General features: G+C 37.6%; 1 protein-coding gene across 3 annotated transcripts in view; it reads right to left on the bottom strand.

Annotated features, from left to right (window-relative positions):
- SBF2 (SET binding factor 2) overlaps positions 1-17,641 on the bottom strand; it is a 453,884-nt gene that overhangs the window by 67,660 nt on the left and 368,583 nt on the right. For all 3 annotated transcript variants that reach the window (XM_072794105.1, XM_072794106.1, XM_072794107.1), the window contains exons 18-22: positions 17,012-17,182; positions 6,200-6,462; positions 3,871-4,043; positions 3,391-3,464; positions 622-817 (exon numbers count right to left, since the gene is read on the bottom strand). In XM_072794105.1, coding sequence (XP_072650206.1) covers positions 622-817; positions 3,391-3,464; positions 3,871-4,043; positions 6,200-6,462; positions 17,012-17,182 — 877 coding nt within the window. The remainder of the gene's footprint in view (positions 1-621; positions 818-3,390; positions 3,465-3,870; positions 4,044-6,199; positions 6,463-17,011; positions 17,183-17,641) is intronic.

Genomic DNA, 17,641 nt, shown 5'->3' with positions numbered 1-17,641 from the left:
TTTCCCAACAACCAGGATAGTTTAGATAGAGATTACAGTGATTTTAAAAAGATAATTTGGATTTGAGAGGGCATGCTATTTATTTCTAATATGGAAGACTGCATAGAGTAGTAGAAAATAGAAATAGAAGTTGAGGGTGGTTAGGGAATGGAAGTTGTCTGCCAAGAGGGAAATGGGGTTAGCTGAAATATGATGAGAGAAAGTGAGGTTAGTTAGTACTGTACAACCCTGCAATGGTTTGCATATCCTTCCACAAAAGGGATCATGTGTCTGGAAGACCTGAGCCTTACATTTAAATGTAGGACTTAGAAAGGTGGAACAAATCAGCAGGAGACATTGTTAGTAGCTATATACTATGAGTATCTCTAAATCACAATATACTGCCTCAAAAAATTATGTGAACCCTTGACTTATTGTTTAGAATATATCCTTGGTTCCTTAAATAAGACTCTATAATCCAAATTATCATTAGCTTTGAAAGACAAAGGATTCTAAAAAATACCTGGTGATAAAAGGCTTACTTTGAATCTGAAATGATCTACAAGTTACTGCACACAAATAGAATCAAAGCCTCAAGTAGCACATGGATATCCATATTCTGGTGGCATAATATGATCATACCTAGCTGATCATGGGGAGTTCCCCTGAATAGAATTCTATATGTGGTGAGGAACAAGGCTCCTTCTGCTGGCAGGAGCTGAGGGCCTCCAAGAAGGCCTCCAGTAGCTTCTTCTCTTCCATCAGGGTCTAGCAGGACTCGAAGACCTTCACAGATGATTTCTTCTCCTGGCAGTAGAGAAGGTCTAAGAATCTTGGGCTGACAACAGAGAAAGTATTTTAAACACAAATCTGGGGTATCCAACACTTAGACCAAAGTTATCTTTTCAGTTGCAGATCTAAAAAACCTGAGTCAGACTGCTTAGGTAGCCAAAATGAGAAAACAGATCTGGGAAGAGGCAGAAATGATGTTTTTACATCCAAATGTAAAAAGATTTTTTGCTTATTAACAGCAAAATCATTAGAAATTACTAAGATGTTTAAAATATCTTCAATAGAACATTTTGCAACCATGAAAAAAAGATCTAGATCTATACCTATTAACATAGAAAGATATCAAGAATACATTGTTAAGTGAAAGAAGCAAGCTGTAAACCAGGGTGTATATTATAATTCCCTCTTTTTGGAAAAAAGAAAGTTGTGAGAATATGGACCAAACTATTAAAGGTGGTACTATCATGGTTAAGGGTAGAGATGAGGTGGGGTTGGAAAGACCATAGAGGACTCTCACTTTGTATAATGTGTATTTCTTTAATGGTTTGATTTTATATAAAGAACACTGTTGGGCAGCCTGGGTGGCTCAGCAGTTTAGCGCCACCTTCAGCCCAGGGCGTGATCCTGGAGACCCGGGATTGAGTCCCATGTCGGGCTCCCTGCATGGAGCCTGCTTCTCCCTCTGCCTGTGTCTCTGCCCCCCCTCCCCCGTTTCTCATGAATGAATAAATAAATAAAACTTAAAAAAAAAAAAAGAACACTGTTACTTCTGTCAACTTAAAAAACAAATCCTTAGAAAAATAGATATATCTTTAAAAGGATCTGTCCTTCCTGGCCTTTACTGAAGATTAACACAATGAATAGCCAAATAATGAACATTTACACACCTTGGGAAATATATAACCACATGACACACTCCTCTGAAGATATCCGTGCCAGAAAAAAAAATTTCTCCTGAAGATCTGATATGCTTATTTTTTACTAAGCAATAAAAACTATATAAATCAGCACTATTCTTTTTGTTGGCTCAAGGAGGCTCAGAGCTAAATGTAAAGCCAAAGTTATAATGATCATCCTGTTTCAGATTTCTCATATAAATATCTTTTCTATCCATCTGGCTTCTGATTTTTCCTTTGAATTTATTTTTAATAGTTTTGTGATATAGGTAAGAGGGACCTGACCCAAGTCCATAGACTGGTGCCAGACTAGCTGCAAAATAATCATCTGGGAGGCTTGTACTTGAAAGTATGGATTCCCAAGCCAAGTCTCAGGGAACTCCAATTCAGGAGGCTGAGGTGGGGTTCAGAATTCTCAAATTTTAATAGATTTCCCAGATGCTTGTGATGTATGTCTATAACGTAAACAGATTCAGGAACCTGGTATTTTTATAGTAATTGCCTTAAGTCCTTTTTTTCTGGAAGTAGGCAGGGCATAAAATCTTGGCTTGGGTTTAGAAGTTAGAATGTTCATAATTTATGCCCTGCCTATAAAAACAGACTCAACAAGAGGCCATTATTGCTCCTTTGTTGAATCTACTATTCTCCTTCAGTATCTGTTTTATGAGGATCTACATGATAAACTCCTCTGAAAGTTAAATGTATCATTAAAACTGAAGTCTAAATCTTCCTCTGTGAGATTTCTCTTCATGTCTTTTGCCCATTTCATGATTGGCCAACACGCACATGAGAAAATGCTCTGGATCACTAGCCATCAGGGAAATACAAATCAAAACCACAATGAGATACCACCTCACACCAGTGAGAATGGGGAAAATTAATAAGGCAGGAAACAACAAATGTTGGAGAGGATGCGGAGAAAAGGAAACCCTCTTACACTGTTGGTGGGAATGTGAACTGGTGCAGCCACTCTGGAAAACTGTGTGGAGGTTCCTCAAAGAGTTAAAAATATACCTGCCCTACGACCCAGCAATTGCACTATTGGGGATTTACCCCAAAGATACAAATGCAATGAAACGCTGGGACACCTGCACCCCGATGTTTATAGCAGCAATGGCCACGATAGCCAAACTGTGGAAGGAGCCTCGGTGTCCAACGAAAGATGAATGGATAAAGAAGATGTGGTTTATGTATACAATGGAATATTACTCAGCTATTAGAAATGACAAATACCCACCATTTGCTTCAACGTGGATGGAACTGGAGGGTATTATGCTGAGTGAAGTAAGTCAGTCGGAGAAGGACAAACATTATATGTTCTCATTCATTTGGGGAATATAAATAATAGTGAAAGGGAATATAAGGGAAGGGAGAAGAAATGTGTGGGAAATATCAGAAAGGGAGACAGAACGTAAAGACTGCTAACTCTGGGAAACGAACTAGGGGTGGTAGAAGGGGAGGAGGGCGGGGGGTGGGAGTGAATGGGTGACGGGCACTGGGGGTTATTCTGTATGTTAGTAAATTGAACACCAATAAAAAATAAATTAAAAAAAACTGAAGTCTAAAAAATAAAAACAAACAAAAACAAAACAAAACAAAACAAAAAACCAGTGTCTCTGTAAATGATTAGCAGAAGGTACTTTCTGGGGGCACAACAGTCTATTGTTGCTGTTTTTAAGTAAGAGATGCTATACCCTGAAAACATGTAGTCTGAAATAATTACCTTTTGTATAGGTGGGAGTCTTCTACTCTCTCGATGTACTGCTTCTAGGGTCTCAATATGCATAGCTACAATTCCTAGGATAAGTCAGGTATTCAAAATAAAAGAGCCAACATGTAGCATATCACTCAGTGCTCATCCCATCAAGTGCCCCCCTCAGTGCCCATCACCCAGTCACCCCAACCCCCCGCTCACCTCCCTTTCCACTACCCCTTGTTTGTTTCCCAGAGTTAGGAGTCTCTCATGTTCTGTCTCTCTCACTGATATTTTCACTCAGTTTAAAGTGGCAAATTTTATGTTACATGTATCTTATCATAACTTAGAAATATTAAAAAAATAATCAGAACATAAATAAATAGCATGGCTAAGCTACATGGAAGACAAGTATTATTGGTGTTATGTTGAAAAAAATAGATCCCTAAAAACAGTTCTTACTCATTTATCTCCAATATTCTTGTTCTCCAATATCTGCAAATTGATTACCTGGTATCATGCAATGAAGGCTCTTGATATGATCCTGAGTAACTCCACTTTCTGTGCAAACCTTGTCAATAAATCGGGTAATGAATCGCACAACAGAATTGGCAATGTCATTATTTTCTGAATCTTCAAACCCACTTTCTGTATCATAGCTCTCAGCTACACTTCCTGCAATACTGAGAAAATCAAGGAAAGGAATCATGATCAGTACGCAAATAACAAATGTCTACTCTATCACAGTCAATTGTGATAAAAATTTAAATTTGCTCATATTATGATTTTCTACTTGCCTATATTTGAAAGCTACTATCGGGCATTGTCCTTTGGACCCAGATTTGTTTTTGTAAGAAATACCTCTGTCATTCTCCTAAAAAGGAACTCAGGAACCACAGAAACTAAAGCAAAAATAGACTCTTTCATTTATTATCTGATACTTGAACCTTCTAAGAAAAACCTGTTCTCTCAAGCTAATTACCACATAGAGCCAGACAAAGTAATACAGCTATCTTTGGCCTTTGACAACAGGGAGACATGTTCTCTGGTGGGCAAAGTAAAAGAACTTTTCCCTGAAAATAGCATATTTCTCCAAACGAAAGAATCAAACTGTCCTGTGAATCCCTCTCTTGCCAATATTTGTCTCTTTTGGGTGAACCACAATACTTTGTCACTCTGAAGCCATCAATCTTCTGTAGGTGATAAAAATCATGCAATAGAAGGGAATGAATTTGAAACAGGATGTGAAAGTGCAATCCCTGTCCTTGCTGCTTTTCAATTCCCACTGTTCAACAAATACTCCTGCCTCCCCTGCCTTCTTTTAGACTGTTAATCATGGAAAAGACTCATTTGTCTGTTCTAACTTAGTTCTCTTTCCTCCAAATCCAACCACATTAGCTGAATCAGTTTTAAGGGAGAGCTAAACAGTGAATATGGCCTCATATCATTCTAAAGCATTAAAGAACTTGAGTGCCTTAGCCACTCACTAGACTTTCTTTTTTACTCACTAGACTTTCAATGAGCACGGTCATCTATAGTTTGAAGTGATGAAGGCTTAGGCTGTATTGTTCACATAAAATAACTCCCTGAAGGAAGAAATGAGAGACCAGTGCAGCCGACTGCATGGTGTAAAAGGCTGACTTCAAAACAACAAAAAGTTGTCTAGCGTGGAAGACTAGAAGCTCTCAGGTGTTCTTGACAAAAATGAAGTAACTGGGATAGGGAGATTGAGAGGTTGGGGTCAGAGATGTGGGCTTGTGGATGAGTTTCTAAGAGAGTATGAGGAGCATGGAAGAGGAATTGAGAATGACAGCAAAGAGAAGCTGCCTGAAAGAGCCTGAGAGGGATTTATAAAAGTTAGAAGAACTACCAGCATGTTAGAGCATCACTGAAGACCTAAAATGTTAGAATGTCATTACTGTTGGGTAAGCAGTTCATTTATTAATTCATTTAATCATGTTCAACCAAATATTTATTGGGCATGTACTACATGCAAAGAGCTGGGGGTTCGGCAATGAATGAGGTTTACAATAAGCAAATATATGAAGATAAATCAGGTTGTAGAAGATAGCATGAAAGAAAAAAAATGCAAGGTAGGAGAAAGAGTGATGGATCTACTACTTAAGACAGGGAAGTCAGGAAACCTCTCCAGGTAGATGACATTTGGGCAGAGTTTTATGAAGTGAGGGAATGATTCATGTGACTATTTCGGGGAGAGTATTCCAGATTGTGGGAACAAGTACAAAGACCCTGAGGCAGTATTATGCTCAGAGTATCTGAGGATTAGCATTAGCAGGGAGACCAGTTTTCTCAACAGAAGAATGACAGGAAATAAGGTCAGAGCAGAAGTCATCAGGAGCCAAATCCTGTTAGGCCTCATAGTCTATCGGTTTATTCTCAGTGGTACCAGAACAAGGTACCACTGGTTGGGAGCAAGGCATAGTTGAGGACATGATTATAGACAAATGCAATGACTAAGTTGAAAAAAAGGAGGGCTGAGAAACAATAACTTTGGTAAGAAGTTCATTAGTTATTTTCCAGAGTGCTTTCTGTAAATTGCTATGGCAGAAAGTAACTGAAGGGCTTATTCAGTAGTGGGTGAGACATTTGAAAAATTAGGTCATGAAAGAAATGAGACTGTGGGAGATGGTTATGAATAGTCAGATGAAGTGAATGTCTTTTAACATAGGAGAGTTGGAAAAAAAAGGAGTTAAGCAAGTCTGAAGATAAGGAAAATGCTTAAATTTTTGAAATATGCACAGCAGTATTTGCCTAAAATACTTTCTTTTGTTTGCTAAGCCAAGAACAGGAGTGTCTCTGTATGTGCACATTTTGGTACCTGTTTGTGACAATGCTGTTGCTTCCACTCTCCCAGTCACCTGGTGCTGATGTTCTTAGGAGCTTGTTTTTACTTGTATCCAATGGAACTAGCAGGTTGACCATGAGGTTCGCAAAATGAATGGCCTGACTGAAGACAGTGCTTTCCTCACGTTGCACCAACTCCTGTTGCGTTGATTTGCTCAGAGAAGGCCAAAGGCGTAGTTGTTCAGCTGCCAGGTCCATTGCAGTCTTCTCCTGATACTGGTCATCTGGAAGCTTATCCTAAAAAAATGAAGCAGAACAATGCAAATCTATGACACAAGCTTCAAAAAACATGGAATGTTTCAATTATCCATCTATTAAATACCTGTCACCAAAAAAAGAAAATATATAAATAAAACATAACAACAATAACAAGACAAAATCAAGTCTTTTTTCCCTGCTACCTCCAGCCAGCCTTGAGTAGAACAATGTGATAAATCCAAGAAAGCAGTACCAAAGCACAGATGGATACACTTTTCACTGCTAACATTTCATTGCATTTATTTATCTCTATAGCTCCATCCTTTCAAACTGCCAGTTATAAAAAAAGGGTTGACGTGAAATACCTATAAATAAATGAATGTCCAGTAGCATGTACTAATATTCTGGTATGTTTCTTCTCTTCTGCTCTTTGGGAGGAGACAGAATGACCAAAGTTAGAAAAAACAGAGCTAGATTTTCTTGTAAATGTGGGAGTCAAATATTATCAGGACATAGGTACTGATAATACACACTGTTACCTAACAATGGGATTTCATTTTATCTTATTTTTTTGGGCGCCTGGGTATCTCAGTGGTTGAGCATCTGTCTTTGGCTCAGGTTGTGATCCTGGGGTCCTGGGATTGAGTCCCACGTCAGGCCTCCATAGGGAGCCTGCTTCTTCCTCTATGTCTCTGCTCCCTCTCTCTGTCTCTCATGAATAAATAAGTAAATTTTTATTTTATGTTTTTAATTTTAATTTCAGTGTAGTCAGCATACAGTGTTATATAAGTTCCAGGTATACAATATAGTGATTCAACAATTCCATGCATTACTCAGTATGCATCATGATAACTGTACATTTTTTAAAAGACTTTATTCATTTATTCATGAGAGACACAGAGAGAGAGACAGAGAGAGGCAGAGACACAGGCAGAGGGAGAAGCAGGCTCCATGCAGGGAGCCCGATGCGGGACTCGATCCCGAGATTCCAGGATCACGCCCTGGGCCAAAGGCAGGCACTCAACCGCTGAGCCATCCAGGGATCCCCTGATAACTGTACTTTTAATCCTCATCACCTATTTTACTTATTCCCCTACTCACCTCCCCTCTGGTAAGCACTATGTTGTTCTTTATAATTAAGAGCACATTTCTCAGGAATTTTTTTTTTCCTTATGCTTGTTTGTTTCTTAAATTCCACCAGGTCTGCCCGATTTCATTATTTTTTTTTTATGGCTGAGTAATATTCCAGGTGTGCTTTTGTGTGTGTGTGTGTGTATGTGTGTATGCCCCACCCCTTCAATCAATGGATACTTGGGCTGCAGTCATAATTTGGCTATTGTAAATAATGCTGCTATAAACATAGGGGTGCATGTATCCCCTTGACTTAGTCTTTTTGTATTCTTTGGGTAAATACCCACTAGTGTGACTGCTAGGTCCTAGGATAGTTCTGCTTTCAACTTTTTGAGGAACCTCCATACTGTCTTCCATAGTGGCTGCACCAGTTTGCATTCTCACCAACAGTGCACAGGGTTCCCTTTTCTCCACATCCTTGCCAATACTTGTTGTTTCTTGTGTTGTTGATTTAGGCATTCTGACAGGTTTGAGGTGATATCTCACTGTAGTCTTGATTTACATTTCCCTGATGGTAAGTGATGATGAACATCTTTTCATGTGTCTCTCGGCATCTGTAGGTCTTCTTTGGAGAAATGTCTGTTCTATATCCTGCCCATTTACTAATGGGACTATTTGTTTTTTGAGTGTTGAGTTTTATAAGTTCATTATATATTTTGGATAGTAACCCTTTATCAGATCTGTCATTTGCAAATATCTTCTCCCATTCAGTACGTTGTCTTATAGTTTTGTTGATTATTTCCTTTGTGGTGTGTAAGCTTTTTATTTTGATGAAATCCTGATTGTTTAACTTTGCTTTTGTCTACCTTGCCTCAGGGAACCTTTCTTAAAAGAAGTTGCTATGGCTGATGTCAAAAAAATTACTACCTGTGCTTTCTTCTAGGATTTTTGTAGTTTCAGGTCTCACATTTAGGTCTTTATTCCATTTGGAGTTTACTTTGTGTATGGTGAAAGACAGTGGTTCAGTTTCATTCTTTTGGATGTTGCTGTCCAGTTTCCCCAATGCCATTCATTGAAGGTTAATTTTTTCCCATTGGATATTCTTTCTTCTTTTGTTGAAGATTCACATATAGTTGTGGGTGCATTTTTGGATTTTCTATTCTGTTCTACTGATCTAAGTGTCTATTTTTGTGCCAGTATCATATGTTTTGATTAATATAGTTTTGTAATATTACTTGAAATCTGGAATTGTGACACCTCTAGCTTTGCTTTGCTTTTTCAAAATTGGTTTGGCTGTTCAGGGTCTTTTGTGGTTCCATATACATTATAGGATTGTTTATTCTGGTTCTGTGAAAAATGCTATTGGTATTTTGACAGGAATTACATTTAATGTGTAGATTGCTTTGGGTAGTATAGACATTTTAATAATATTTGTTCTTCCAATCCATGAGCATACAATGTTTTCTCATTTCTTTTTTTTTTAAGATTTATTTATTTATTTGAGAGAGAGAGGCAGAGACACAGGCAGAGGGAGAAGCAGGCTCCATGCCAGGAGCCTGCCACGGGACTCGATCCCGGGACTCCAGGATTGCGCCCTGGGCCAAAGGCAGGCGCTAAACCGCTGAGCCACCCAGGGATCCCCTGATTTCTCATTTCTTTTCATTATCTTCAAGTTCTTTCATCAGTGTTTTATAGTTTTCAGAGTACAGGTTAGGTTTATTCCTAGGTATCTTATTATTTTTGGTGCAACTATAAATGGGATTGTTTTCTTAATTTTTCTTTCTGTTGCTTCATAATCGGTGTGTAGGAATATGACCGATTTCTGAACGGTGTTTTTTTTAGTCTGTGACTTTACTGAATTTGTGTATCAGTTCTAGCAGTTTTTTGATGGAATCTTTTGGGTTTTCTATATAGAGTATCATGTTATCTGCAAATAGTTTTACTTCCTTATCAGTTTGGATGCCTTTTCTTTTTGTTGTCTGATTACTGTGGCTAGGACTTCCAGTACTATGTTAAATAAAAGTGTTGAGAATGGACATCCTGTCTTGTTCTTGACCTTACAGGAAAGCTCTCAGTTTTTTTCACCATTGAATATGATGCTTGCCATCGTTTTTCATATATGGCCTTTATAATGTTGAGGTATGTTCCCTCTAAACCTGGGGCTTTTATCATGAATGGACGTTGTTGTACTTTGTCCAAATGCTTTTTTTCCATCTATTGAAATAATCTATGGTTTCTTAACCTTTCGGTTAGTGATGTGATACATCATGATAATTGATTTGCAAATACTGAACTACCCTTATAACTCAGGAATAAATTTTACTTGATCCTGGTAAATGACTTTTTTAATGTATTGTTGGATTTGGTTTGCTACATTTTTGTTGAGGATTTCTGCATCTACATTCATGACACATACTGGCCTCTAGTTCTCTTTTTTAGTGACATATTTATTTGGTTTTGGTATCAGGGCAATGCTGGCCTCATAGAATGAACTTGGAAGTTATCATTCCTTTTCTGTTTTTGAGAATAGTTTGAGAAGAATAGATTTTATTTATTTTTTATTTTTAAAGATTTTATTTATTTATTCATGAGAGAGACAGAGAGAGAGGCAGAGACATAGGCAGAGGGAGGAGCAGGCTCCATGCAGAGAGCCCGATGTGGGACTTGATCCCAGGATTCCAGGATCACTCTTTGGGCCAAAGGCTTAACGCTTAACCGCTGAGCCACCCAGGATTCCCGAGAAGAATAGATTTACCTCTTCTTTAAATGTTTGACAGAATTTTCCTGTGAAGCCATCTGGTCCAGAACTTTTGTTTGTTTGTTGATTACTGATTTAATTTTATTGCTGGTAATCAGTCTGTTCAAATTTTCTATTTCTTCCTGTTTCAGTTTCAGTGAGTTATATGTTTCTAAGAATTTATCCATTTCTTCTAGGTTGTCCAATTTTTTGGCATAGAGTTTTTCATAACAATCTCTTATAACTGTTTGTAATTCTGTGTTGTTATTTCTCCTGTCTCATTTGCAATTTTATCTATTTGGGTTCTATTTCTTTTTTTCTTGATAAGTTTGGCTGGAAGTTTATCAATTTTACTGATTTTTTTTTCAGAGAAGCAGCTCCTGGTTTCATTGATCTGCTCTATTGTTTTTTTAGTTTCTATATTATTTATGTCTGCTCTAATCTTTATTGTTCCCTTCCTTCTGTTGGTTTTAGGTTTTGTTTGTTGTTCTTTTTTTAGCTTCTTTAGGTGTAAGGTTAGGTTTTTATTTGAGATTTTTCTTGCTTCTTGAAGTAGGCCTGTATTGCTGTAAACTTCCGTCTTAGAACTGCTTTTGCTGTGTCTCAAAAATTTTGAACTATTGTGTTTTCATTTTCATTTGTTTCCATGTACTTTTTAATTTGTTTTATTTCCTGGTTGACCCATTCATTGTTTAGTAGCATGTTATTTTACTTCCATGTATTTGTGGTCTTTCTAGATTTTTTAATTTGACTTCTAGTTTCATAGTGCTGTGGTCAGAAAAGATGGATACTATGACTTCCTTGTTTTTGAATTTGAGGCTTGTTTTGTGGCCTAATATGTGATTTATTCTGGAGAATGTTTCATGTACACTTGAAAAGAATATGTATTTTGCTGTTTTAAAATGAAACGTTCTGAATATGTGTTAAATCCATTTGGTTCAGTGTATCATTCAAAGCTATTGTTTCCTTGTTAATTTTCTGTTTGGGTGACCTGTCCATTGATGTAAGTGGGGTGTTAAAGTCCTCTACTATTATTGAATTATTATCAATTAGTTCCTTCATGTTTGTTAACAACTATTTTATGTATTTGGGTGCTCCCATGTTGGGTGCATAAATATCTTCTTTGTGGATTTTCCCCTTTATTATTATATAGTGTCCTTCTTTGGCTCTTGTTACAGTCTTTGTTTTAAAGTCCAGTTTGTCTGAAATAAGTACTGCTACTCTTTTGACATCCATCTACATGATAAATGTTTCTCCATCCCCTCACTTTCAATCTGCAGGTGTCTTTAGATCCAAGATGAGTCTCTTGTCAGCAGCATATATATGGGTCTTGTTTTTTTTAATCTATTCTGTCATCCTCTGTCTTTTGATTAGAGCATTTAGTCGATTTACATTCAAAAATATTATTGATAGATAGCTCTTTATTGCCATTTTATTATTGGTTTTATTGTTTCTTAAGGTTTTCTCTGATCTTTCTTGTCTTTCTTCCGTGTTTGCTGATTTTCTTTAGTGATATATTTGGATTTCTTTCCCTTTATCCTTTGCATATTTATTAGTGGTTTTTGATTTGTAGTTACCATTAGGTTTGTACATACCCTCTTCTGCACATAGCAGTCTACATTAAGTTGATGGCCATTCAAGTTTGAACCCATTCTTTGCTCCTGTCATCCTCTCCATGTTTTAGGTATATGGTGTCATATTTTACATCCTTTTATTTTGTGAGCTCCTTGAACTTTTTTAATAGAAATATTCATTTTAACTGCTTTTGTGATACCTACTTTCATACTGTAATTTTTATCTTTCTCCTCCACTCACAGAGTTCCCTTTAGTATTTCTTGTAGGGCTGATTTAGTGGTCATGTACTCCTTTAATTACTGTTTGTGAATCTCTTGATTTCTCCTTCTATTTTGAATGTTAGCCTTGCTGGATAGAGTATTCTTGGCTGCAGACTTTTTTTTTTTTTTTTTTTACCACTCAGCACCTTAAATATATCATGCCACTTGTATTTGGCTTGGAAAGTTTCTGCTGAAAAATCAGCTGATGAAACCTCCTTATAAGGTTTCCTTTGTGTGTAACTGTCCTTAATATTTTTTCTTTATCTCTATATTTTGCCATTTTAATGATGAGATGTCTTGGTGTGGATCTGCTTATGTGAATTTTTTTTGGGATCCCCTTGCCTTCTGGATCTGGATATCTGTTTCTTTCCCCAGATTAGGTAAGTTTCCAGCCATTGTTTCTTCAAGTAAATTTTTTGCCCCCTTTTCTCTCTTTCTGGGACTTCTATAATATATATGTTACAATGTTTGATAGAGTCACAGAGTTCCTTAAGTCTATTGTTAATTTGCATGATTCTTTTTTCTCTCTTTTGTTGATCCTGATTACTTTCCTGATCCTAGTCTCCTAGGTCTTTAATTCATTTCTCTGCTTCTTCCATTCTGCTATTCATTCCATCAAGTGCATTTTTCATTGAATTTACTGAGCCCTTTGTCTATACTATGTTATTGCCTTTAGAGCTCTGTGTTAATGGTCTGTCTCATGGATGTTTTCCACTCTTTCCTCAAGTCTAGGAAGTCTAGTGATCCTTATGATCACTGATTAAATTCTGCACCAGGCACGTTACTTATATCTGTTTCATTTAGATCTCTGGCTGTGGCCTTGTCCTATTCTTTCATTAGGGACAAATTCCTCTGTTTTCTCATTTTATTTAAGTCTCTGTTGCCTATTTGTTTGTTAGGAAGTCAACTATTTCTCCTGTTCTTGAGGATAATGGCTTCATGAAGAAGTCCTATTGTATAGTGTCTCCTATTTCCTTGGGCCTGGTGCTTCTATATGTGTCTCCAACATGTCCTGGTGTGGTCTGCTGTTGTGTCCTGGCTGCTTTATCCTTCAGGTCAGTCATCTGCAGAGGCTCTCTTTGCCTGTTGTAGGCAGTGTTTGGTTCCTGGCCCAAATGTGGCATGCTGTAATTAGGTATGCTCTGGTCTGCTTGTGAAATGAGACCTATTGCCACTGCCATTTGAACTGAGGCCTTACAAAACTCCTGGGTGTGGAGGGGTGCCTGGGTTAAGCACCCGCCTCTTGGTTTCAGCTTAGGTCATGATCTTGTGGCTTGTACGATCAAGCCCTACATATGGCTCTGTGCTCAGCGGGGAGTCTTCTTGGGATTCTCTCCCTCTGCCCTTCTACCCACTTATGCCCATGCTCTATCTCAAATAAATAAATAAAGCTTAAAAAAAAACAAACACGGGGTGCCTGGGTGGCTCAGGCAGTTAAGTGTCTCCTTCAGTTCAGGTTATGATCTCAGGGTCCTAGGATCAAGCCCCGCATCAGGTTCCCCATTCAGCGGGGAGGCCTGCTTCTCTCCCTCTCTTCCCTCCTGCTTTCTCTTGCTATCTCTCTTTCTCAAATAAATAAAATCTTTTAAACAAATTATTAAAAACAAAAACAACCAACAAAACTCCCAGGTGGGGAGATGTAGTATTAGCAGGGATTTGGTCCAGTCTTCTAGGGGAGGGGATCTGCTATGTTGGGACTGAGAAGGGTGGTTCCACTTAGTGCAGGGGGCTTGGCATAAGCAAATTATGAAGTGAGTGTTGGTGCTGTGCTAGTTCCTGCAGTTCCATGTTTATGCTGAGGAGAGATAAATGGCACCTGCTAGCTCCTTTGTTACTGGAGGGGTCTCTCTGAATGTTGCCTTTCTGGAACATGCTCTGAGATGAACAACTAACCTCCCCACTGTCTGTCTCAGGTATTCTTCAGACTACTGTTTCCATGCTGTTATGTCCTTGGGTTGTTTGATCTGCTTTTTTTCCAAGAGCAGCCTGAATGTCCTCTGGGAATTCCTTGAGCCAAGTCTTCTGACCCTTAAAACTCCAGGTTTTAAGCTCCACTGGTTTTGAGAACTCATGAAATTTGGGCCCTCTTATTTTTTCTAAGTCAATTGCTATGGGGATTTCTTTTCCCCACGTGCTCCCCTGTGTGCTACTTTGTCTCTCACTCTTCTGTGCATCCATGGTTCTCTCCCTACTGCAGTGGCCATGATACATTTCCCTCCCAAGCTGCATCTCTACACGTTCTTTGATGTGGCTTCTTCTCTACCTTTAGTTGTGGAGTTTGTTTTGCCAGTCTTCAGATTGATTTCTGGGGTATTTAGGACAACTGGATATATTTGTGGGATGAAACAAGCCTATGATCCTCCTACTTTGCAGCCATTTTCTCAAAATTCTTTTTTTTCCATGAATCTGACAATGGGATTTTAAAGAATTTCCTAGTAGGCTAAAAAGTTGAGAAGAGCTAGTATGTATATAGTCTCACTTGTATCTAATCTAGGCATCATAGAGAGACTTCTCAGAAGAAAGGACAGAGTAGCAGTGACATATGTTTGCTCTACAAAGGCTTTTGAGTTATACCAATGTAAGCATTATAACTGCTTAAAAAACCTATCAAAAGCACCATACCACTCCAGAGATTTCAGGAACATGACCTCAAACTAACTTGCATCAGTTATAGTTACCATTTACTCAAATGCGTTTGGTGTTTGAAAGAAAAATCTGAGTTTTATATTAAATTAAACAATTCACACTAATGGTATATAATAAAAATTTGGAATATGAGATAAATGTCAGTGCTATTTTTTTTATTAAAGTTTCTGTTTTATCATACTCAAGAACAGACAAACAATATGTTTAAAATTACATGAGACATAGAAATATCTGAACACTACTATGTAGTTCCTGTTAGAAATCTAAATTAATGGGGGCACCTGGGTGGCTCAGTTGGTTAAGCCTCTGCCTTTGGCTCAGGTCATGATCCCAGAATCCTGGGATCAAGCCCCATATCAGGCTCCATGCTCAGTGGGGAGTCTGTTTCTCCCTCTTTCCTGGCTAATTGCCTCTCTCTCTCAAATAAAAAAAAAAAAAAAAAAAAAAAGAAATCTAAATTCATTTACCTCACATAAAATAAGATCAACTTAAAATGGAGGTTGATGCAAGATGCTTAACCAACTGAGCTACCCAGGCACCCTGCAATTTTCTTATTTTAAAATATTTTCTTGATATTTTTCTTAAGTATAATTTATGCTGAATAAACTATATGGAAACATATAGAATATTCCTAAAAGGAAGACTAGATTTATCACTGACATACTTCTAAGAACTATTGAGTTTTATATTTTTTAGAGCCATTTAACTTTTTGTTTTTTATATTTTATTTATATTCAATTAATTAACAGAGTGTATTATTAGTTTTAGAGGTAGAGTTTAATGATTCACCAGTTGCATATAATACCCAGAGCACATTACATCAAGTGCCCTCCTTAATGCCTATCACCCAGTTACCCCATCTCCCCACCCATCTCCCCTCTAGCAACTCTCAGTTTGTTTCCTATACTTAAGAGTCTCTTATGGTTTGTCTCCTCTGCTTTCATCTTATTTTTCCCTTCCTTCCCTTATGATCTTCTGTTTTGTTTCTTAAATTCCACGTATCAGTGAAATCATATAATTGTCTGTGATTGCTTATTTTTCTTAGCATAATACCCATAGTTCCATCCATATAATTGCAAATAGTAAGTTTTCATTTTTTTTGATGGCTGAGTAATAATATTCCATTGTATATCTACCACATCTTCTTTATCCATTCAACCTTTTATGGACATCTGGGCTTTTTCCATATTTGTGGACATTGTGGACATTGATGCTATAAACATTGGGGTGTAGGTGCCTTTTCAGGTCACTATGTTTACATCCTTTGGGTGAATACCTAGTAGTACAGTTGCTGCGTCATAAGGCAGCTCTATTTTCAGCTTTTTGAAGAACTTCAAAAAAGTTTTCCAGAGTGGCTATACCAGCTTGCATTGGTTCCCCTTTCTCTATAACTTTGCTAACATCTGTTGTTTCCTGACTTGTTAGTTTAGCCATTCTGACTGGTATGAGGTGGTATCTCATTGTGGTTTTGATTTGTATTTCCTTGATGCCAAGTGATGTTGAGCATTTTCTCATGTGTCTGTTGGCCATTTGTATGTCTTTGGAGAAATGTCTGTTCATGTCTTCTGCTCATTTCCTTTTTTAAAAGATTATTTGTACATTTATTTGAAAGAGAAAAAGAGCAAGAGCATAAGCAGGAGGAGCACAGAGGGAGAAGGAGAAGCAGGTTCCCTGCTGAGCAGGGAGATTGATGAGGGGGCTTGATCCCAGGACCCTAGGATCATGACTTCAGTTGAAGGCAGATACTTAACCAGCTGAGCCACCCAGGTGTCCCTTTTCTGCCCATTTCTTGCTTCTGGTGTCAAGTTTGATAAATTCTTTATAGACTTTGGATACTAGCCCTTTATCTGAAAAGACATTTATAAATGGTTTTCTCCCATTCAGGAGGTTGTTTTTTAGTTTTGTCAACTGTGTCCTTTGCTGTGCAAAAGCTTTTTATAAGAATCATTTAACTTTAATTTGACATTTCTTCAAAAAGTTAATTGCACAAAGACATCTGCCCAGGTATTTTCTTTCTTTTTTTTTCTGTTCAACTTCCTATAATTGTTTCAAAAGAACTCCTACTTATTAAAATGTAATAAAACAATTCTACCACTAAAGAATGATATTAAGAAGTTATTATGGAAAAACATAATATCAGAAATCAACAGAAGAAAGATGCTCACCACAGGACTCCCTAAAATGAACCTCAAATATACTGGTAGAAAGTGACTGGATATTCTTTTGCCCTAGGAATATCTGAATAAGCTTTCTTTGAAGACAGGATGCCAGTCCCACACTAATATCTTTCTTCTCTTACCTTCTGTTTCAGATATGGGGCATGATTGTCTTCCTTGGCTGAGAGATACAGGGAGCGCACCTGTTCCTGCACTGCATTGTAGAAAGTTGTCTCCCAAAACTGCTGATTCGTCCAAATGGGGTGGTCCTGAACACAGGTGTAAGCAAACTGGCTGACTCCAGGGGCCAGTTTCTGTGAGAACATACAATATGCATCACCACAGGGCTGACAGTCATGGCAATTCAGAAAATTACAGGACTCATGGTTAACCACAGATATCATCAAAGGGTTTATCTAAACAGTATTTTACGGCAGTACAAGCTTAGCAATCAGCAACATATTCATTTTTAACTGACAACTTTGGGCTTGCTATGAAGCCCTTTACGGTTTCAGTCACTTTATGGACATTTTAGCAACAGCTAGAAATCAAAGTTATTATCTGATTTAGAGAATATTTGAAAAGTACTTGGCATTGTACTATGCACATAATAGACACTGTAGAGTTGGTAGCTCTTATAACAATTAGGATATATAAATGAAATCCATCATAACCTAAACATAAAACTTCAGATAATTCAAATTTTTTTCTACAGTATTTTTTTGAGGGCACAAAATGAAATGTGAGTGCGCCTGCAGCTTGGCCTTACACAC

This window comes from Canis lupus, chromosome 23, assembly GCF_048164855.1.
Source record: "Canis lupus baileyi chromosome 23, mCanLup2.hap1, whole genome shotgun sequence".
Taxonomy (NCBI): Eukaryota; Metazoa; Chordata; class Mammalia; order Carnivora; family Canidae; genus Canis; species Canis lupus.
This window is presented reverse-complemented; position numbering and strand designations above follow the sequence as displayed.